Source organism: Galleria mellonella, unplaced genomic scaffold, assembly GCF_026898425.1.
Source record: "Galleria mellonella isolate WM207_F2 unplaced genomic scaffold, CSIRO_AGI_GalMel_v1 utg35, whole genome shotgun sequence".
Classification (NCBI taxonomy): Eukaryota; Metazoa; Arthropoda; class Insecta; order Lepidoptera; family Pyralidae; genus Galleria; species Galleria mellonella.
In genome coordinates, this window is record NW_026442082.1 from 2,313,509 (window position 1) to 2,338,475 (window position 24,967).

Sequence of the window (24,967 nt, forward strand, 5' to 3'; positions counted from 1 at the left end):
TAAGAGCGAAAGGAATTGTTAGTTCTAATAGCTCCATTGCTAGCAATATACCCTATTGTCTTCCACGCAGTTCCTTCTAGAAACCATCATAGTTCATTCTTGTTGAATTCTTCACCATACGCTGCCTCATTCTTATCTATAGATGAGAATAAGGCTGTATATAAATAATAAATAATAATCACTGTTATCTTGGTGGTGGTAGCCCCATTGCTAGCAATACACCTTGTTTTGCTGACCAACTGACCTGTCTTCATTCTCACCTATCATCCTTCACTGGTATCCCTCCAGTGTGTTTCAATAGCTTAGGCGTGGTTACCATTTCATTTTCACGCATTAAAAAAACTACTGACAAACTATCTCATGTAGCGTCAAAAGTAATATATATAATTCCTAATCACCTAATTTTACTCTTACATAAAAAGGAAAGATAAAGCAAATGTCGTGAGAAAACATTATACCTACTGGCGTTGTCACATTGCCTGTGGTTTGAAAATTAAATTGAATGCTTTCGATAAGCGGAGTGATCGATAAGCTTCGGAAATAATTCTAATAGTTTGGTTAAATGATATTAGATGGCGCTAACTAATAAAAATAAAGTCTATAGAAAATTGTCCCGTAGTTTTTATCGTGTGACAGTGGCGCCCTCTAATGTCAAAGTCTAGTTAATCCTCATTAAACTAGATCAAAGACGCCACGCCGACATATACAGACCACCCGTGTATGTCGGCTTAAAAGCTAGTGTCCCGAAGGTTGTTGCTTCCAGAGTAGAAGCCGGAGCAAAGGGGTACGCCCCGAGGCTCCTACCTCGCCCGCCCGTACCATCTGGCGAGCAAAGAGAAGACCTGGATTGATTGACTAGAACATATTAGTCTGGCTGATGCTATTGCAGGCCTTTATAATATCTTCTAATGTCATATGGAATAGAGACATTATTATTACATACTCGTATTTGTCCCATTCGTGTTTCAACCGTGAAGCAGTTGTGTTTGCATGGCTGTGTTTCGGTTTGAATGGTGGGATATGGCGTGAATTTACAGGGTACAGAGGAATAACACCTGAGTCCTCAGGAATGGCAACGCATAGGGGTATCATGGGCGAAACAGTATACTCTGTTATGTCCATGGTACTGTTCATGTCTATAGGCGACGGTTACCACTTTCCATCAGGTGGGCCGTCAGCTTGTTTGCCATTCTAAGTTGGATAAAAAAAAGACAATGATTTTAAAGAGATTCAAACATAAACTCGGTCTTTTCAAAGTTTGTGGGTGAGATTCATGGATGATAAGCTTGTCATACTATTTTGTATTTCTATCTCCTGAAGCATTCAAAGATTAATGTTATCTCTTTTGAACTTAGACCTCCCTAACGTACAAAGATTGAGGCTGGGATTCTGTTTTATACTTGGATCTCCTGAAACATAAAAAAATGGAGTTTTCTTTAAATGGATGATAATGAAATGGTAATCCCGCCTGCGTTAACGGTATACGCTGGCAGAGCACCAGTGAGAGATGATAGATAAGGATGAAAGTAGGTCAGTTAGCCCGTCGTGAAGAATTCCACGAGAAGCAACCAGGATGGTTTCCAGGGGAACCACGTGGAGGTCGACCTGATTAGTAACATTGCTAGCAATAGGGATGTTAGAACCTATCGCTAACAATCCCTTTCCCCCAAAAAATTGGAATTCTATTTTGGACTTAAATCTTTTAAAATTTTCAATTGTAACAGCTGGAATTCTCTTTTGTGCTCTCGACTCCTAGAACAGTTAAAGGTTGAGGCTGGGATTCCATTTTGTACTTGGATCTTGTAAAACATTGCAGCTGGATTTATACATTGATTTTTTTCTTCTTATTATTTTTAAAGTAGGTATACAAAACATATATGGGCTAATGTCGTATATTAATAGAATACAATAATCAAATATTTTACATGCGTATAATATACATCCGTAAGCTACATACATATTGAAGTGCCCATTAGCATCACTAAGCAGCATTGGTACAGTTCACATGAAAAAAATTGCTCACATCTATTAAAATTTCAAATAAATTATACATTTAGATAACACGCATATTAAAAAATAAGTAAATAAAAAGTTTCGTATTTATAATTTCATTTTTAATTTCATTTTATTCTACTTAGTTTTTATATTTAGGATTTGGAAAAATATTTAATTAATAATAAAGAAATATTAACATTACGACTAATATAATAATAAACATAATTTATTTCTTTTATCAATATAATATTTTACAGCTATTTTTTATCGCTACAGCACATTTTTAATATATAAATATAAATATATATATATATATAATATATATATAATATATATATATATATATATATATATATATATATATATATATATAACACATTATTAGATATTAATTCTTATTAAATAAAGGTAATATACAAGAGAGAAGCATTGTGGTTGCATGTATATGCATGCAACAACTAGCTTTTCTATAGAAACTTGCAATATAGATAACCACAACATTAAAGATACCATATAGAGTTGATTTAAATTGCTGTATATTTAAATATATAAACGGGAGAAATTTGGTAGCTAGCTTTAAATTATTAGAAAGTATATTATTTTTCTTTTTTATTTTAGGTAAATAAATTTAAATGCATAAATTTAAAAGTGCATAATATCAATGTGTCAGTCAAAAAATCATAATCGCATTAATATAAAATTACATGATTATAAAAATACAATAATAAATAACTTTTTAATATAATAATAGTAAAAAAGACATTAACTATTTTAAAGTAGTTATATAAATAAAAAATAACACTATTTTTAAAAGCAAATAATAAACAAATAAAATATATTTTAACTTTTACGTACTTGACTGTACCAAATAAACCGGATGTCGTTGCCAAGTGCTAAATTTATTTACGATCTTCTTCTCAAATGTCCGTATTCTGGATTATAGTAACTGTATATCGTTATAATGTCATAGCGAGATCGTTTTTCTTCTTAAATCATTATTTTACTTAAACCGTGTTAGATCCAATATATGGAGTTGGAGTTTTTTTATACCATAAAGGTGACAATCAAATATACAGCCCATTTAATGATATACGATCATATACGTTTTTGGACGCCCGTAACACTAAGGATAATACGTGCACATTACTGACCCTGAAGGAATCTTAATACTTCCTTTTTGAAGAATCCCATACTGCAGTCTCTAGGGAAAACCTCAGTAGGAAACTCATTCTACTCTACAGTCTGAGCTTTTGCATTTAGGTTTTAGCATATGAGGATGAATTCCCTGTCGATGGCAAACAGAGCGATGATAAAAGGTGATTGTAGGCATCATTTCAAATAATTCCTTAGAATACGATCCGTTATACAAATGGTAGAACACTAAAATGGAGGTAAAATCTCACCAAAGACAAGGGCTTGTTAACGCCCATGAGCTTGAGTTCATCGAAAATTCTCATAACCTGTCTTTAAACCTAGTCAAGATGCCCAATCTGGCATCCAGATGCCCTGGCCCAAAGATGAGAGCAATATTTAATGAGAGACTGGACTTGCAACTTATATAACAGTAATCTTTATCTCGAGGTGAAGTACCGTTTCTCTCTATTGAGTACCCCAAACTTTTTTTTGACAAACCAAACAAACAGATTACGCCCTATCTTTTAGATAGGGTGGGATATGGCGTGAATTTACTGGGTACGGAGAAATAACACCTGAGTCCTCAGGAATGGCAACGCATGGGGGTATCATGGGTGAAACAGTATACTCTATTATGTCCATGGTACTGCTTGTGTATAAGCGACTTTTGTATAAGACACTTTCCATCAGGTGGGCCGGCAGCTTGTTTGCCATTCTAAGTTGTATAAAAAAAATATCTCCAGAACTCGACAGCGCTAATCGATGCCGAGGTTCCCAATACTTCTGAAGATTATAACAGACGTATTCTAGAACTATGGAGCTACATTTCAGCGGTAAACGTGCAAGCTAATGTCTTAGATGAGTTAAATTGGACTAAGTTTAGTCGTTCGCAACCAAAGACTCTAACAGGAATACACTTAATTTCAGCAACCACGTACTTTTTTAGCACATAGAATAGTTTCTGCAATAATTTTTAATCGTTATTAGATAGACGAATACTTGAGCGTGTACGCACGCGATCAGTCTCACAGAATAAGCCTCTATTTAGTTTACACTGTAGTGAGGAAAGCTATGTAAATGTGACCAATAGTAGAAATCCTCCTTAGCTTTTCACGTAGTTCCACAAATAGGTCATACAATTGACTCCACTTTATCAATGGCTAGTTTGATGGCCCAATAAATTTTACCTACTAATAAATAATTTGTTTTTATTTGACTTCTAAAAGTACTCTGTATATACAAACATATAAACAATGCAAGATATAGATCTTCGCGAATTTTAGACCGATTTTGATATTTTTTGTGTACTAAGGAATTGTTTGGACATCGTAACCTTTAACGTGTTTTTTAAAAGGCTGGCAGCATACCTGCATTTCCTCTGGTGTTGCGGGTGTTCATGGGCGGCGATAATCACCATTAGGTGAGCCGTATGCTCGTTTACCCTCTGTATTATATTAAAAAAATCTATTTTTGTCGAATTATTCCCCTTTTTGATTTCACAATATTTCTGGTATATTTAAGGCAGTTATTTTTTACTTTTAGATTTGCCACACAATTTCTAGTTGTAAATTGAAATATTTAAAATTTAATGTTTATTCTTTATGTTACGCCGTATGGTTTAGACATAGAATAGGCCACCCCTTCCTTTCCCGTGGGTGAAGTAATAGAGGACAAAGGTAACTTAACTTTTCCACGTTTTTACGTCGTTATTTTCTTAATGAATCAATATTAGTGTGTATTATCAAAGGATCTGTTATCTAGAATTCTTATCTGTAAGGGCACTTTTGTGATGTTAAAAAGATAGTTTATAGACAATTTATTGTGGTAAACTGAGGGCCTACCATGAAATGTTTTTTGAAATTTCGGAGCTAAACGAAACAGAAATTTGATGTTAAAATTACATAATACATGCCGTTTGGAAATATTAAAAATGTTAAAATATTGTTTCTTTGGATTTTTATGATAGGATGTATGACGAACGAAATGTTAAACTCCATTTATTGGTCCGATTTTGGTATAAACAAAAACACGAAATTGAGTCCGAAATTTCGGAATTTCATTTCATGGTAGATCCTCTGTACTAGAATAGGCCACCAAGTCTAAGTGGTGTACTCGTACTTCAGTTAAGGTGAAATATTATTGATTATGATTATGTAAACAACATTATTATATCGGCTGTTAACTGTCCACTGATGAACATAGGCCTTCCCTATAAAGGGAATTTGCCAGTAGTTGTCACGCTTGGCAGGCAAGTTGGCAACCGCGGTTAGGCTTTTAGTGATGTTTTAAGGACACTGCTGTCTATCCTTCGATCATTAAGTTCCCTTAGTTACTTTTTAAGACACCCACGAGAAAGATGGTGGCCTATTCTATGCCGAGATCACATGGCAATGTAATAAACAACATGAGTAGTACATATTAGCATGCACCTTGTGCAAGTCGTATAATATCCGCTACTATAATGTACATATTCGACATAATGTACGGTTTAGGCGCGCCGCGAAAGTTCCTGCCGCGCCCAATACGAAATGGTACACACTAGGTGATTATTTTTTTCGGCAGTCTATTATTAATTTTTTAAATTTTGACGAAACTAATATTTGATTATGTTGTTAAAATAAAAAAAAAAAATCAAATCATTCTCTATTTCGATTTACAAGAAATTTATCTTCACATACACATTCTTCACATGCACAGTTCTTATACTGAAATAAGTATTCTATGTCAATTATCTAGGCAAAGTATAAATTGTCTATATTTAATGCTGAATTTTATTTCTATCTAAATTAACACGATAAAGAGAAAGGATTTTATTTTTTGTTTATATTGGATAAAAAAATATATAAACAATTAAAAAATGTATACTTATAGAAACTTACGATGTCAGCATGTAATATAAGCAATATTTTATTAAAAAAAAATAGTATAATAAAAAAATCTACCTTTCTACAATACCGGGAAAGATTGCAAGATTTCAAAATAAAACAAATAAATATGCGTCTCGTCTATAATTACTAATAAGGTACGTATTTCTGTTGTAATAAATTTTAAATACATATTTGCTGGGTTTATTGTCAATAATGAATAAATGTATTTTTATAAAATTTTATACATGAATAGAAATTCGGGATGGATTGTTAATTAAAATTTAACATATTTTAAATAATACTTTTTATACTTACATTCTCGTGAGTTGCTATTAAAATCTATCCAGATGGATTATTATAATGTCATATATAGTAAATTTAATTCTACCACGTGATTAAATATACAAAAATTATATTAATTCTATTAATAACAAATTCATATATTTTACCTTTTAAAATGTCAATGCTATGGTTTGAGACACATTAATTTTTTTATTAAAGTAATACATTCCCCTGAAATTATTTATAATAAATCTAATCTAATTATTGAAAAAAGTTTTTAGGTATTTATAAATACAAATTATGCCATATTAACAGACTAATTAGCTTATTTTCAAGGTAGAATATATAATATTAGGGGAAACTAGCTAACAGACGCAGTCCAAAACAGACTCAAGCCATTTTAGATACCTTAGTTTCTTAGAATCGAAACTGATATATTATTTACGAATCATAATATACCTACCACAATACCAATACAGCTAAAGTGCATTAATAACTTTTTTCATATCGACACATAAAAAGAAATATAGATTTATTAAAAATACTAATAATAATAATCACCTAGTGTGTATACACAGGCACCATAGTCCCGTTGCTCAAGGTCACCGTTTACCTGACTCATCAAAGTCCACTTTCTTCTCGCTGGAATGTCACGTACTCCAGCTACCTTGTTACGTACGTAACACATAATATGCTAAAATAAAAGGGTTATAGGCTAAGTATGAATTTTGATGGAATCAGAAAACAAAAATCTTTTTCTTTTAAAGGTTGTAGTAGACTGATCAACATTGATCATCATAATAGGAATTAATAATTATGTTTATTTAACAAAAATCTTGTTAATGTAAAAATTTGTAAGTTTATTATATCTTTTTAGAAAAGCGATATAAAGTTTTTTATTCAAATTTCAAAATTAATTTCATTACTCGACTGTCGAAAAAGGTATGTATCCAATGATTCTCGAGTATATAATTTTATAAGTTTTTCGAGTTTATAGTAGTACTTATGTGTATATACTTATTGTGTATTTAATGTATCGTTATATACGATTTTGTATATTTATTCTACTGTGTAATCCTGAAAGTTCACGAAAGACTTCACGAATTTATATCAAAGGTTGTCGTTACATTTGTTTTATTATGGCTAAATGTTCAATATAACTACAGTCTAAAAAAATTAATATTTCCTAATTTTCGCGGTCTTAATTAGCATAAATTATTTATTTATTTAATTTTATAGTATTTTCAAATAGATGTGATACTAACCTGATGTGATAAGCGTATATTCCTTCTTAAAAGGCTGACAATACACTTGCTATTTCACTGATGTTGCAAGTGCCTATGGACGACGATAATAACTCACCATCAGATGAGTCGGATGCTTGCTTGTCTCCAACGTTATAAAAAAAAATTTAAACCTTATAGACCAATAGAATATGGTTAAAGAATAATGTAGTGTGATATGTACTTATAGATAGAGGTTTTTTAATGGATGACAATGGAATGATATCCCAGCCTGCGTTATCGATATACGCTGGTGTAGCACCACTGAGGGTGAGGATAAACGCAGGTCAGTTATCCCATCGTGATGAATACATCAAGAATAAATCACGATGGTCTCCAGGTGGATCCTTAAGGAGGTCGACCTGATAAGGTATATTACTAGCAACGGGGTTGCTAATGCCCATATCTAATAATTCCTTTTTAGATAAAGATTTATACTGCGTATATATCAACTAAAGCTGTTTATATTAGTCGGAACACTAAGTAACCGATTGCGTATGATTTTAACGTTTTAGTGAAAAGTTCATTCAAATAGAAAGCTCTTAAACATAAAGGTAGGGCCTAAAAGAAAGGCTAATGACCCCGTTTCCTAATGTGACATTCCCTCAATATCCAGTTATGAGTTACTAAATGAGAGATTCTAAAATATGGATTCAGTTTTATGTTTACTAATGGAAATTACTAATTAAGTGGGTCAAATGTTAATATTTTTATGAATAATTTGACGTAGCCTATAATTTAGAATATTTAATTTATAATTATATAAATAATAAATAACATTAATTTATTTGATAAAACTCTAATACTGACAGATTGACGCAGAAAATAAAAATGATGGATTTTAAAGAACAATGAAATTTTACAAGTTCTTTTTTTTATTTAACACAAAAATCCACAGCTCTCCTACAAAATAACTTACATGCCAAGTCTCTTATAAATACAGCCAATAATTTTATAAACTAAAACTATAAGTCTAAAACAAGTAAATTGGGTGTGTGTGAAAGAAACAATAACAATGAGTATTTACGAAGATGGTTGATTAATAAAGTAAAAAAAAGTAAAATAAAAAAATGATAATGTACTTAAGCGAGCACTTAGAAACAAATCCACAGGAACGAGAGATATTCTTTGTAGTTATGTTCTTTATAGCCACTCTACTGCGAATGCTGTTAGATAGTGGTGTCGATTTTTAGGCGCCATTTCTTTAAATCTTAACCTTTTTACCTATATTTAGGTTTTAACCTATTAGGTTAAGACTTAATATTTTAATCTGATAATTGTGCGAAATAAATAAATATATATATATATATAATGTTTTAAGAATCATCATGAATTAAAATTATTATAACTTTGATATACTCGTATATCCATTAGAAAATGAGTTCGTATTGCTCTTTACAATAAATATTCCAAAGTCAAAGGCCAAAGTTTGACCCAGTCAATAGGTACACCTCTTGCAGAACTATTTCACTTTCACTAAGAGCTAGAAAAATGACATAAAAATTAACGCAGATGACTGAAGCGTTTTGACGTTATTTCATTATTGGCTAATAATATTTTTGCATGTAATGTTCTGCTTTCAATGCCTGGTTGTTTTCATAAAAACTAAAATTGTGATAAAGTGAATAGATACCTATACAATGAATATCATGTTAGCTGTTAACAGTCTACAGCGGAACATAAGTCTTTTTTTTATGCAACTTAGAATGGCAAACAGACTGCCGGCCCACCTGATGGAAAGTGGTAACCGTTGCCTATAGAAGTAGAGAACGTTACCATGGACATAAAAACATACTGTTTCACCCATGATACAAGAGACTCTCTCTTTACTTCAAAAAAAAGTAATGAGCAAAAACCTAGTGAAAAATACAATTAATTTGTGGTCTTCCTTTTTAATAGTTAGTTAAATATTTAGTTAATAAAATTAGTATTGAAGCAACGGAAGATTGTTTGCAAATAGTACCTTAAGACGGTGTTTTACAAATAAACCCGACTTAAAAATGATTTAAAAACCAAATTTCTGAACCGATTTTGGTAAAATTTTATTTATTTATTCATTAGTACAAATATGTGTACATGGCGGATTTAATGCTAACAGCATTCTCTCCCAGTCAACCATAGAGAAGTGTCAGAATACTCGAATGCGGTACTAGCAATTATCGATATACATATGATATACAGTGATATAAAATTACATATATAAACGAACAAATAAATAACAAATATACTTACACATATATGAATATATATATTATATGAAATTAATAATATAAAGCACTTACTCATTTGGATAAAGTAAAAAAAGTGAGCATGAACGTTTTTTTGAAAGACGGTTTAGTCGGTAGTCTCTTAATGGCATCAGGAAGCGCGTTCCAGAGTCGTGAAGAATGTAAAAGAAAAGAATTTGAAGCGAAACCAGTACGTTGAGAGGGGATAAAATTTCTATGGAACTAATATGTAAATATATCATTTCGAATGAAAAAAGTATTTGCTAAATCGGTTTATATCTGACGGAGTTACGACGGAGATGTGACGAACATAAAAAAAAAAATAACTACCGAGTTGAGAACCTTTTTCTTTTTGAAGTCGTTTGAAAACTACCATGATTGACAACGCATATGGGGTGCTATGGGCATAACATTCACTTCTTGCTTACAAGTGACAGTTACCAGTCAATCAGGTGAGCCGTCAGCTTGTTTGTCATTTCGAGCGCCATTAAAACGAATTTTAGGACGTGGCTTTTTCTCTCTAGGGCAAGGGTCACAGACGGTAGGAAATATAAATTAAGAATTTCGTTTAAATTAGCATAACTCCTATGTTAAGTTCATTGCCTCAAACTAAGAGGTATATGCTAATAAGTTCGAAACCAAACAAAACTGGTTCTTCAACGAAATATTACCAAAAAAATTTTTGCATATTAAATTTTTTTAATGCGAAGGTGAAATTTCGGTTCAGATACGATAGAAAGGGAAAACATACTTTATAAAGTGTCACGATTACCTAATTTAGAAAAAGAAAGTTATAGATCTTTGCAATATTGGTGTCCTGAGGTTTGAACCCATCTCGTCTTCAATTTTACGCCTGTAACATATTAAAATATAACTTGCGATCCCGGTATAGATTGGGCCGCCCTTTCTTTTCCGTGGGTATCTAAGAGGCGATTAAGGGAACTTGATGGTCGAGAGATGGGCAGCAGCTTCATCCTTCCGTCTTGAAATGCTACCAAATCTTTACGACATGTCTTTATATATTTACATTATAGATAACGCAGAATACACTATGATCAAATGTTACATCTTGCTTTGTCATTTTTGAGAACATGTTATGCCTTTGTACCTAGTAACTTCGTTGTCAAACATTTGCTAGGTCAGCTAGTCCTTGCTAATATTATAAATGTGAAAGTGAGTTTGTTTGTTACTTTTTGGCACCTAAATGGCTTAACCAATTTATATAATATTTGGTATATAGGTATATAAGACGGAGAAGGATATAGGTTACTTTTTGTCTTGGTCAGTAAACATAACCCGGTCTTAGAAGCGATTGTACTGTAAGAGTAATTTTTGCAGTTCTTTCTTAAATTTATTTGTTATATAAAATGTATTTATTAATTCATATTCTATTATAAAACCGCTGATAATTTTTATTTTTATTCGACAAAAAGTTTCTATGCTTCAAATAGAAGAAAACAATACACATTCATAAAATTCCATTAAAATCGGCTGAAGAATTTCAGAGACAATAGTGACACAGGATAATAATACTATGTAATTAGATGCTCAAAATCTATACAATTATATAGAGACGTGTTTAATGATCTGCAACAACATCCTAGATATGCACGTCATGATGATATTGCGCGCTGTGGTACCCAGCTATATATATATATATATATATATATATATATATATATATATATATATATATATATATATATATATATATATATATATATATATATATATATATATATATATATATATATATATATATATATATATATATATATATATATATATATATATATATATATATATATATATATATGTGGCTGATATGATATAATATACCATATCAGCTATTAACTGTAGATTTTAGACGCTACTGCCCATCCTTCGACTCTTAAGACACCTGCGAGAAAGGAAGGTCGGTCCATTCTATACCTGGACAACATGGCTAAATTATATATATTCATGTGTTTTTTTTACAATTATAAGTATTATACGATTAAATCGCAAGTTTTGAATCAATTTTCTGAATTTTTGTTGCAATCGATAGGATGTTATTGTAGTATTGATCCCTATATTCATGATGATTGAAGATTGAACTCGCACTGAACTTACCATTTCTTTATTGTGGAGTATAAAACCAATTAAAAACTATAGTAAAATACATTCTGCATTGATTTTAATATATAAATTTGTATATGTATTTAGAATGAAAGAAAGTGTTTCCAACACGTAAATGACTTTTCTCTTAATTTTAACCTTTTGATCAATCATTGACACAACTACGAACAAATTTTAATTTTTATACCATCTATTCCACAGACATCATATTTTTCTCACAAAATTCACTAAACTTGTATAATACTGTATAATTTACTAACTAGAACTGGGTTAATTGTTACACTTATATAATAATGACATAGAATGTTTTGGAAGTTTCTTTATTAATTTAACTGTATTTTTTAAATAACTTCTAAAAAGAGGAGGTTTACAATTTGTTTGAGTTAATAGGTAATGCCGAGTGTCAACGTCTAGTCAAAGTTTCTCCTATCAATGAAAGTGATAATTATAATGGGAAGATATGGCAGAGTAAACAATGGCGTATTGTACGACATATTAAATTGCTTAACAATTATTCTAGAAATTCTCTTCTACTTTAATTTCTATTCGAAGTGTTAGCATTAGAACCATATCAAACTAACCCTGTTATATCTACCCAAATTATTCAGATTTTGAATGGTATTTAAAGTTAACCCTGAATTTATCCTTGTTGATATAAATGCTTTGATAGTCACTTGGCTGTCACTTAAAATTTAAATATTCTTGTTTTTTACATTATTATCCAGCTTCATAGCTGCACAGGTGGCAACAGCATACATTTCTGCTTGACAGTCAGACAGTTTCTGTTTTACAATGTCCTAACTAATCTAAGCAATAATAAATAAAAAATAAGACAAATAAAAGCCAAACTATAGTGATGAATACGTTGATTCTCACATATCATTCCTTTACATATCCCCCGAGAATACTAATAGCGTACCCGAGATTATCATTCCATTATTATTTTATATAGAAAAATCAAGAAAATTGGTCTTGTAGATCTAAAATTATATTAACATACCAAATATGGTACTCATCGCCATCATAATATAATGTATATTAAGTTCTAAACATGAATGTCATAGGGAACTACCTAACGTCCTCTGTAGTCAAAAGTTTTAGGTAAAGAAAGCATTTTTACACATGGAGATTTACGATGAGGTACACTCGATAATGCAGACTAATGCATAAAATGAATATTGTTTTTGGCTGAGATTGGCTCAAAAGATCTGGCTGAGTTTGACTTTGGACTATTATAATAATTAAATGTTCTTCAATGCAGTTGTCACTGTTTAAATAAAGATAAGAAAATGAGAAAATAAGAAAATCAGAAGCTGTAGATGTTTTTATTTTGGCAGTGGTAACAAGAACAGCAACGCGCGAGGAATGCCGTGAACCGCTCCTCATAATCATTACCAATTTACCATTTAACCACTAGTTAATTACAATTACTTTGAAATGCTGCATGTGTGTGATAACTAAATTCATGTTTACACAAATATAGAAACTCATATCATGCGACAGAAAGTTTGCTTCGGGGTCATGATTCCATACCTTTCCGGTTTTGTCGTGACCTCGAAATTGAGAGAATTAAAAAAATAGCTACATATAAAATTAGGAAGTGTTTATGCGAGAGTGCAATATGAATTCAATATTATAATTTTTATTTGTATAATATATAATTTTAATATAAATTTTTATTTTGCAATAGACTGACGAGTAAAAATTTAACGGACCATCTGACAGCTAGCAACGGTTATACCACTCATTTTCACTTATAGAGTTTGTTTAACAAAAAAATCAAACAATCACACTTTTTCTTTCATTTCATTTGCACCAGCATCACAAACGCCGTAAAGTGCGTATTTGGATGTCGTAAAGGCAAACTTCGCTTTCTACCAACAAATATTTATTTTTCTACTTATCCTTACGTACTAGCTGAAGGTACGTCAGTTAACATACAACGTCAAACGACGTACACGTGTTACGTCACGGTACTAAAACGGTGGGGGGTGGAAGGATAAAATCCAAGAGGTTTTTGGAAAAACATCATTACTCTGACAGCGTCGGTACGTGAGGTCACTTACCAAAGACAATATGTGGAAGGGTATAGCTTTAATTGCCGCTCTGGCATCAGTGAAGTGCAATCCGGTAAAAGAAAATGGCATCGCTGAAAATTTTGTGGGTGCCGTCTCCGAGTGTATTGATAGAGATACCTCACTGTGTTTAAAGGTGAATAGTGAATTTAGTGCTAAGTGTGAAGTGATGCATTGTGTTGGATTCGAAAGCTTTGGACCACGTATCCTTTGTTTGTCAAAGCCGGCGTTAAATTCAAAATAGACATGTCACCGTTACTTTTTTCTTTGGAGCGAAAGCTTATTTTGGATTGCTCAAGTCAATTAAATAAAACGACTATACATATTTGAAGATTATCAACATTTTAGTAAATTTATTTCTTAGAAACGTTTAAAACGTCACATTGTCTGTAATTAATTAATTTTCCTGTTTAATTTTAGGAAAAAGCCCTCAAATTTGCTGAAAGGTTAGCCGTCACAAAAGATGTAAACCTCTTCGAAGGCATTAGCTTGATCAACACAGGATCGGCGCGGTCAGCCCGAAGCTACGAACCCTTAGCTGAAGATCCGAAGACCAGAGAAGTGCAGCTTGATGAGCGGATAGTCAATAATGTTGGCGACTTCTTTGACAGTCACGTACTGCAGTTACGCCTGTCTGAGCCAGAAAATGAGTCTCGGGATTTGGATGAAGAAGGTAGGAAAACTTATTTTGCTACTAAGACATAAAAATTGCTAACATTAAAGAAATATTCATGGACTTTAATAAATAACTATGCATTCATTTTAAATTCAGTATAAACTTATTCAATAAAGCACTTATGTTATAACTAATTGTTAAAACAAATTAATCTGTTGTTAAATATTCGGTTGAATTTAAGTATCATGATATAACAACAAGAATAACGTATTAAATGTAAAATCAATAACGCAAACCATGTATGACTGAAACGATGACAATTTATAGTCGAACTTCAAAATCATTCATCATTTTACGTAGAATTAGTTCTATTCTCTCTTTCGATGAAAATATAAACAAATTAATAATTAACATTTACTTATGCCTAATTGCACTACAAAACAAAAATAATTTAATTTCTTGAATGTTTAAATTTGTTACATATTTTATTTTTAGTGTTATTTTCAATTTCAATAAAAGTTGGTTAGCCTTTCATTATCTTATATTGAAATCGAGTCTGTTTTCAAGATGTCCACAAATTTGCTTTTTTTTATTTTCGGTATCAATCATAAATCAAGTTTGGCTTATATTTTAGTATCTACGTTACAAAATGAAATAGCTGTAATATTTGTTCTTAGACTATATTAGTCTAAAGCGAGTGAGTCTAAAATAAACGTAAGCTTTCTCTTCTAGGAATATTTACATACATACTTATACATCTTAAACAGAACAATGCATGCAAGGGCCTTTACACACAATAGAGGCCAGGTTCGAAGTGCATACATAACAATAGTTGAAACAACCGCACCTGTATCTTTAGTGAAATTGCTAAAAAATAATATATATTTAGATAGTTTCTTATTTATATTGTTACATTCTTTAAGGTTTTTTTATTTAAAGATAATTGTTTAAATAATTTTTTATATTAGAACATCATATAGGTAAAATAATTTGCTAATAGCTATTTCAACATTATCAAATTAGCTGTTAACTGTCCACTGCTGAACATAGGCCTCGCCACCAGTTTACTATTACTTGCCACGCTGGACAGGCGGATTGCCAATCATAGTTAAGCTTTTGGTGATATTTTAAGAAAGACCCATCCTTCGGCCATCCCTCGGTCTCTTAGTCGTCTCTTACGACACTCACGGGAAAAGAAGGGGCTATAGATATTTACCCATGAGTAAATTGAAACAAAATGTGACGATTTCGATACAAAATCAAATTTTAGTTCATAGAAATATCGTTCTGAATTTTTTTTTCTTACAGCTCGTGGTAAAAAGAAGAAAAAAATCAAGCAACTCCTGCCTCTCCTTCTCCTTTTGAAGTTGAAGTTAGCAGCTCTGATTCCTCTGTTCTTGGGAATAATCGCCTTCGTCGCAGTCAAGGCAGTGTTCCTTGGAAAGATCGCCTTCGCGATGAACGCGTTCAACCTCATCAGAAGATTGCTATCAAAGAATCAGTCTTCAGGTTCTACTATCAGTATTACCCCACATCATCATGACGAGCACCCTGGCTACAACTATGAACCAGCTCAAGGCTGGAGCAGACAGGCAAGTGATGCCCAATCAATGGCGTATGCTGGTCAACTATAGACTGTCAGTATTATTGAGCGTGTATGCAGTGTGTGTTGTGTTTGTGTATTATTTATTAATGATGTCGCATGAGTACCTCCGGTTATTTATTAAACGTATAATTATTTAAATAATAAAAATAATTTCATTTAAATCTATGTTGTTATTTTTTTTCCTGTTATCTACTTCTAAATGTACCCTTAAACGTGATGATAGAGAGAGAAATGTATACGTAGCAGCAATATGAGACTGTAAATCGGTTCTCTAGAGATTTGGTTTTTCTTCTTTAAATTGCAAGTCATTTAAAATTGACACAGTTAAAATTGTATTAGCAGTTATAGAAATATAGTTATCATAATCGTTTTCCTTATTCTCTGTGTAGTTATCTATTCCCATCATTCTCCTATTAATTTGGTGTTCAGTTTAGTAAACACTACTATTTTAATATACTAAGCACATTATAATCGGTACTTGAGCATGTTAATTTCAACCCCCTAATTTGCTGCTATCATTGTTGTTTATGAAAATTCGTTTATAATTATATTACATATTTAGAGATAACTAAAAAAGCTTATTAAAAATGAATTTACGACAGAAATAATAAATTGAAAAAATAAATAAATAATGAGCTTTCATTCCTAAAAAGAAACAGATGTTTAATTTTTAATAAATTAGAAACACACAAGTTTATTATGCTTAAATCTTAAAGATATTCTAAAATGCTACCAGAACAAAACACACTATAAAAATTAAAAAAGTAGTTAATAATCGTTGTCTTGTACATAGGCGACGGTTACCACTTTCCATCAGGTGGGCCGTCAGTTTGTTTGTCATTCTAAGTTGCATAAAAAAATGTCTACTAAGTAATTACACAACTTCTCTTTTTACATATTATGTATGTTTATTTGGCACCTCCATGTCAAAAGCATAATAAAATACTGAATTTAAAATTACTACATTACATAATGGCATGCACTGACATCATATCTATCGATAACTCCAAAACACATACAGACATAAAAATTTAATAAATTAATATGAGATGTATAAATTAATATGAAATATGACTTTTAATAATTCATAGACAAAGCTTATTCGAGACTAAATTCCAACGAAACTTAATTTTTTTTACTGTGATACAAAAGTCAAATTATTACTTTCAATTTAAGTTACATTCTGTTTGATTGTAAAAGTATAATAGTAATTAGAATTGAGCAAATATAACAGTTTTATGTAAGAATTGTCGTACTATTGCATGGCGTCGAGCTTTATATCAAGTCTTGTATCTTGTAGAAACCCATTGTCACAACCTGTTTATTCAACTAGGCACCATGCTATTTTAAACTTGTTGTACTATAACGCAGTATGTATTAGTATATCAACATTTAGTCGGATCTTAGATTCTTATTTCAAATTCTGCTGTGGATACATGTATTCGAAACATAAAAACAGTCCCTTTTTTTATTCCTTTCTGATATAATCTATACTTTAGTAATTAAACAAAACTTAATTGTAATAGAAATGAACAGAAACTATTGAAAAACAATTTTAATAGAAGGAAATTATTTTTATAACTCTTTAACAGCTACGACATAAACCCATCAAAAGAAAAGTAAGAATGGTCGTGAAATATCAGAAATTAATATTAATAAACGCTTAACTATGACGAACACTATGGTATAGTATCATCGTGTTTTCTCGTGGCATATATAACTTTGATATGTTAATACAGCGAAACATTGAGTGGGGGGATTTTAAATAAAAAACTGTTACCAATCAAGCGGTCATCACAGTGTATTTGGACTCGAAAGCTTGTGGATCCATAACAATATGAAGTTATTTGGATTACTGTTGTGTGTTTTGGCAGTGGTTCAATGTACTCCAGTAGTACAAGAGGAGTCAGTGTTACGTACGGTGGCGACCAATTTTGTGAATTGCGTGAACAGTGACCTAAGTTTGTGTTTGAAGGTACGTGGCGAAGTGGTGTATGGATTTTGTAGTGATTAAATGCATGGTGATTTACCGGTCAATGAAAGTGCATCGGCCGCTTCATTGAAAGCGAATTTAACGTTAGCAAAAGTTCATTGACTGGCAAAAAAAGTAAATAATAATATAACTGGATTACTAGGTCAGCGTAGCAAAACGTGAGGCATTGATTAGGTTAATGTAACATGTTGTAATGTTTTGCACGCTAATGAATGTCTTGAGTTTGTTTACGTCTTTAATGACTGTCATGGTCATGACCTTGCCTTTGAAGAGTTATAGAAGAACAGTACAGTATCTGTCATTGATTAATCAAACGCATAAATATTATATTTACTTTTTAATTTCCAGTATCATAATATCTTTTTTTTTTTAATAAAAGAATAGAATGTTTCAATTTGAGTTGCGTGTTAAAAAAAGACGAAAGCGACTTAAATGCATACACATTTGGAATGAATTAATTGTTATTACAGTTATTTTAGTCAAATTATTACAATTCTATTTTTTTAATATTACTACAATATTGCGATAAAAGATATTATAAATGATTATTTTTTAGTAAAATCTTATTAATGTATATATTTTACTAACTACCTTTACAATTTTTCAACCATTATATTGTTTATTATAGTATGTGCTGATTTACCCCTTAAACTGATATAAGAATAGTCCTCAGACCTCTGAATATATTTAATTCCTTTGTATTTGATTTTGTATATAACTAAAAAATAATCATGAGGATTTAATACTATTATACTCAGTAATTTATAAAAATAATGAATCTTCTTAATATAAGATAATATTTTTTACAATTTTTACAATACAATTACAACAGTATTAATTTATGAACTTAAAAAAATAAATGAACACATTAGAATTGTAATGAATTAATTCAATAATAATTTTCATCAGGAACATGCTTTGAAGGCGACTGAACGATTGGGGACGCTTCGCAAATTGAAGCTCTTCGAAGGTGTCACCATTTTCAATACCAGTCCCAAAGAAGCCAGGAGTCTCGATGTCCTTCCCACTGAACCAGGTCTACGAGAGAAAGAAGTTACAAGAAGACTTTGGGAGAATACAAATGATATATTTCAGCGAAGCGAATTGGAATTATGTTATTCGACTGAGTCTGATGAAGAAGAGGAATCACGGGCTGTCAAAGATGGTAAGATAGAAAATAAAAGTAAAATAAGAAATATGAATAATATAAATAAAAATGAATTCGATATTAAAGTGGTCTACATGGAAAAACAAAAGCCGATCGCGGAACGAGGATAAAAAGTAGGTTATGTCCTTTCAAATACTATCAATATGCTATTTTCATTCAAAACAACTGGTCAAGTCGTTAAGCGTGAAGTGGTACTCGAAACAAACAAATACACTTTCACATTTATAAATTTAAAAAGGATTTATTTAGTATCGAGTCATGAGTTAATAAAATGAACTTAAAAATTAAACATTAAGAGTGTAGGTTACTTCAAAAATACAATAATTAAAATCGTGTTCCATAAAAAAGACCCCATTTAAATTATGGCAAAACTAGTAATTCGATTTAAAAAATAAAGTATTGAAGAAGAAAGAAAGAAGAAAGAAAGAAAAACATTTTATTCAGTGCAATGTAAAAAATACAATATAAACAACAAACGAGAAAAAAAATGAGCAAATAAAATGTACATATAATTAAACTTAATTTACCATAATTAAAAATATTGAACCGATTTTGATAAAATCACATTAAGATAAATTTGTAAGTGTCAATAAAAAAAGTGTTTTAGCAATTCTTTTTTTCCTGTAAAAAAGATGAGGTAATAAACATAAAAAAAAATACAACCAAATTGAGAGCCTCTTTATTTTTGAAGTCGGTTGAGAAAAAAACATATATGTATGACTTACTAGAAATTTCTACGTATTTATAACATAGGAGAGAAACGAACTTTTTCCGATTCGAATTAGAAACTTACAATAATAGAATCAGGTTTATATGTGGGTCAAGTTTGTAACGCGTGTTTTATGGTTAGATTAATTGTCGTAATTACAGCCTTATCGTATATCGATTAGTGTTTTATTTGTGATAATTTCACTTTTATTTTGTTTTGATTGTCTACTTTATTATTTACAATTTATAGGTATTTAATTTTTTTAACGACATTTTACAAAACTCAGGAATGAGTATTACTTACACTGGATCTACTTTTTATACCTCGTTATTATTTTTCTGAAGGTTTCATACTATTGTAAATTAAATAGTTAAAAAAAAATTAAACTGCAAATAGTTATTCTAATTAGAACCAATAAATAAGTGACGCGAGTTTCAATCGTTACTTTTGCAGGATAAAAAGAAATAATCTACATAGATTGAACAAACTAAAAAAAACTTAAAATATATTTGTACCAGATGACTACCTAAAAAATAGACATTGTTTAAAAATATAACAATCCTTACATGTTTTCAAACTATTTGATATAGTGTACGATGTCTTGGTACAATATTATTCGAACTAATTTTTATTCATGTTTACAGTTGAAGAAGGTCGTGGTAAGAAGAAGGAAGCTAAAAAGAAGTTGAGATTGCTAATTCCCCTGCTGTTGCTCGCTAAAGCAAAGGCTGTGGCTATAATCACCTTGTCTCTTGTTGTGATGGCTGCTTCCCTTTACAAATTGGCAGTCATGGCCAAGATTGCTTTCATTGTCAAAGCCATCGCCATCCTCAAAGCACTTCTGCACAAGAAGCACCATGAAGAAGAACACGGATGGGTACCTCATGTGGAGGAACACCATGGGCACGAAGGCTGGGATGGAGGCTGGTCGCGTTCCAAGAATGATGGCTCCAGTCTGGCATATTCTCATTATCAAAAGTAAATTTACCAAAAATTTACCCGGATTACTTGGACCTCACAATTTTCATGTGTATGTGTGTTGTATGATTGGGTTTTAATTTTATTTCTTATATTCCTTTTTTCTTTTCGGTCATTTTACATTCTTATGGTTTTCTCTATTGAAAATAAGTCAATTTGACTGAAAAGGAAATATCAAAAGGTTAGATAGTTGTATCAAAAATTGTATGTATGATTGTATGATCAGTGTATATAAGTATTTTATTTAGACATATAATTGGAAATATATTAAAGACAAGGCTGAATATATGTATGTATGTAATGATAATTATTTGAATTATATTTTTTATTTTATTTTTTTATTTATTATATTTTAAGTGCCAAATATTTCTTTTTTCATAATATTTATACAAGTTTGAGTTATGTAAGTATTTATTTATTGTAAGTATTATAAGTGCTTTTGTAATTATTATAAATTTATTTAGTATTGTTGTATTACAGATTGATCTCTATTGTCTATCTATGTATTTCAATTAAGTCTTTGTGAATGTTTTTCTATTATTTATCACAATTTTCTCAGTATCGTGTATCACGAAACTTGTATGTATTTGATGTGTAAATGTGTGTGTGTGCGAATGAGATTATTTATATTATTGTATTGCAAGTATTAAGTTATTTATTATTGTATAATTAAGACTTAAACCAAACAGCATTTAATAGCAATTATTGTTATCATTTTGTTATCTAATTTACTTAACAATTATATTTAAAATAAAACAAAAATATGCATTACATTTCTTTTAATTACTTATTATTCATATAAATATATATAACGACATGACAGAAAATAGTTATTCATTACGAATATAAGTCGTAATAAGCCGAAACCCAGTAGATTTTTTGAAACTGCAGTACTCGATCCAATAGTTGCATTCATACTTAAATTTGTTTATATATACCACTGAGGTGGCAAACAAGCATATGGCCTACCTGATCATAAGCGGTTACCGTAGCCTATAAACGTCTGCAATACAGGAAAATTACGTGCGCGGTGCCTATTCTAAAGAAACCTTTTTACCCCTTTTTTGAAGAACCAATAAATACATTTTTAATCATTGACGAGGTAGACCAAAAAAAAAAAACGAAAAATAAATAAACGGAGACTATGAAGTTTTAATACAGTCTCTTTTTTTTATTTAAGAGTTTCCTCTTGTCGGTGCAACTAATTCATGCATCTTCTTTCAGCCAGTTCTATCCCAGGCCATATCCTTCACCTCTTTATACGACATGACACCTAGTGTTTCTTATATCTGTCCCATGTAATTATTCCTCGGTCTTCCTCTTCCTCTTTTGCCCTCTATTTTTCTTTCTATTATGCTCTTTAAAAAATCCTCATGTCGTATAAGATGGCCTAGAGTTTACAGTTAGTACAGTGTATGGCCATAATTCTCAAAGTAATTCTCAAATCTTATAATTCAGAAGGTCAAATTTGACATACAATTATTTGTTCCAAATACTACTTGTATGTATTTCCACGTATTGCAGCTATCTCTTATATATATTCTAGGTAATGTGACTGTAGTATTATAACTAACTCTAATTACTGTCATATATTAAAAAAAAAGATATTTACAATATTTGGTACCCAATTAGTCAAAATGGCTGTTTGAATGAATAATTGTAGCTTAATTGATAGACGTAATTTTAACGGAGTAGTACTCTACGTAAGTTACTAGTAATAATTCGAAGCGTTTTTTAAAACAAATCTTAATTTGAACGCGTCTAATTTAAAAAAATAGCATATATAAAACTCAAATAATGTTGGATATCTAGGAACAGCGATATTTTACACCAGATACACTTATTAGCTAAATTTGAAAATCAATATTTTATTTCTTTTAATTTTTGTCTGTGTGAAATTGTTAAAAATCTGTCTATATAATTTGATATTTTATTTAAAAAAAAAAAACTTCTATTTTGACCAAATTAAATATGCTACAAAAACAAGACTATTTAATTTAAAATTATCAATATCAGTCTAATCAGAACCAGTAAAGATATCGCGAAATCTAATACAAAAAACAGACAGTTAAATTGATAATTTCTTTTAAATTGCTTTATCACAGTAGTGGAGGACTGAGAAATTAGTAGAGACGGGATTAATGACCCCATTCTGAATAATATACTTTGTCAGGTCAATAATCCAGCCGGTCCTTCTTAGAAATCATAAGGATAAACCCGGCTGCGTTGTTAATACTAGTAGATATAAGGATAGCACCCTTTGGTAGTAAGCCAATGGTGCTGAAGTGTTTAACAAGAGTTAAAAAGGCAGAGATAATATAAAATCAAATCATAATGTGAATACCCTGAACGCCTAGTAAAAGAGATAAGGCAATGAATTTCACAAGTGCGTAGGTGATAGCTCTCACTAAAGGTGTACCACTGGGACTTTCTTCATGCTAAAACTTATTTTGAGCAACTTTACACAAAATATTTGTATAGGCGTAGTAAAGAGAGAAATTTATAAGGCTCATACTTATTTTAATTATCATTACAGATTAATTAATAATACTTATTAATCATTCAAGACAATTGAAAGTAACATTTTCTATTGTCTCAATAAAAAATATATTGTACGGTAAGTACTCTGAACAGTATAAAATATTATTTCGAAGATAGGATTTTGAGTGCAAACTGTAAATTTGCCACGCAAGAAAATAAAGTTTTAATGGAATGCTTTTACAAATATTACTGGTAGACTTTGTATATAAAAGACATCTGCTTGGGTACCTCTGTCTCATTAGTGTCTGCCATAAAGCAGTTATGCGTTTTGAAGGTAAGCCAGGGTTAATTTAAAGGGAATTTCGTTACCATATGGTATATGGTAATGAAAATACAGATTACAAAGTCATGACAACATAGTCCTTTGGAATGGCGACGTACGAAGGGTGTCATGGGCGATACATATTACTCTGTTATCCGGGCTCCATATATGAATGCTTTTTCTCTTTATAAACGTTATCATTAAATACCAATAACCGTTGTAAAACAGTTATATTATACCTCAATTTAATTTTTATAACAAACGTAATTGGTGAAACCAATCAAGTTAACTATAAGTAAGCAATTATTATAAGTTAAAATCCCATCAAATGCCATAACAGCACCATCAATATCAATCAATACCTACCATAAATGATTTATTTTCTACCATTCAATCCGTAGGTGGATCAATTATGATTCCATACAAAAATTTGTATTCGTTCTCAAGTCTTAAAAAAAAATACTTAATAACTTCTGCTTAGTTATTTGAAGGAGAAAGTTTTGACGATACATTATTACTACTATAGGTGTATGAATAAATTATGTTAATGAATACCGAGCCGAAATTAGAATGGGCGAAAAAAAGTTTTCGCTAGATGACTCTATGTCGTTCCAACAATACGAATCATTTAATACAACCTTTTGGTTTCTTAAGACTGTTTTATAAAAAAAAAAAGAAATAGTAATTTGAAAGTTAATAAACATGTAAAACATAACAGTGGTCAACGAATGGATGTGTTTGAAAAAAGACTCATCAGAATCGGTTCACGGTTAACGACCACGTCGTATACATAAAAAAATATTGAGATGTATTAATTAAATAACAGTAATAAACACCATCTCCTCTCCTTAAGAGGAGAGGTGCGAATTTTGTTTTAAAAACAATGATAATTTATGAGAACGTGATAATTAAATTAAATAATAAATTTATTTCTGTACCAAGTAGTATAAATATATTAAAATTGTAGTTATTTATCACGGATATATACTAAGCCGTGCCTCAATGCCTCTGTTGTTGCGGGTATTTATAGACGGCAGTAGACACTTATCATCAGGTGAGCCGTATGCTCGTTTCTTTTCATTTCGTTTCGTGTGTCATAGAAAATAAATAAA

The 24,967-nt window shown here is 30.7% G+C and overlaps 2 protein-coding genes across 2 annotated transcripts; both read left to right on the top strand.

Annotated features, from left to right (window-relative positions):
• The first annotated feature begins 13,916 nt into the window (after positions 1-13,916).
• Positions 13,917-16,363, top strand: LOC113514376 (uncharacterized). Its single transcript, XM_026898454.3, has 3 exons — positions 13,917-14,118; positions 14,403-14,655; positions 15,907-16,363. Exons 1-3 carry the CDS (start codon positions 13,984-13,986, stop codon positions 16,230-16,232), a joined length of 714 nt encoding a protein of 237 aa, XP_026754255.1. The 5' UTR covers positions 13,917-13,983; the 3' UTR covers positions 16,233-16,363.
• A 1,622-nt stretch (positions 16,364-17,985) lies between these two features.
• LOC113514375 (uncharacterized) lies at positions 17,986-21,817 on the top strand. Its single transcript, XM_026898452.3, has 3 exons — positions 17,986-18,179; positions 19,107-19,362; positions 20,719-21,817. The coding sequence occupies exons 1-3, from the start codon at positions 18,042-18,044 to the stop codon at positions 21,054-21,056; spliced, it is 732 nt and encodes a 243-aa protein (XP_026754253.2). The 5' UTR covers positions 17,986-18,041; the 3' UTR covers positions 21,057-21,817.
• The last annotated feature ends 3,150 nt before the right edge of the window (positions 21,818-24,967 follow it).

Coding starts and splice junctions, on each gene's coding strand:
- LOC113514375 (XM_026898452.3), top strand. CDS start 18,042: ATGAAGTTATTTGGATTACTGTTGTGTGTTTTGGCAGTGGTTCAATGT. Junction 18,180..19,106: donor ACCTAAGTTTGTGTTTGAAG/GTACGTGGCGAA, acceptor AATTTTCATCAG/GAACATGCTTTGAAGGCGAC. Junction 19,363..20,718: donor ATCACGGGCTGTCAAAGATG/GTAAGATAGAAA, acceptor TCATGTTTACAG/TTGAAGAAGGTCGTGGTAAG.
- LOC113514376 (XM_026898454.3), top strand. CDS start 13,984: ATGTGGAAGGGTATAGCTTTAATTGCCGCTCTGGCATCAGTGAAGTGC. Junction 14,119..14,402: donor ATACCTCACTGTGTTTAAAG/GTGAATAGTGAA, acceptor GTTTAATTTTAG/GAAAAAGCCCTCAAATTTGC. Junction 14,656..15,906: donor TCGGGATTTGGATGAAGAAG/GTAGGAAAACTT, acceptor TTTTTCTTACAG/CTCGTGGTAAAAAGAAGAAA.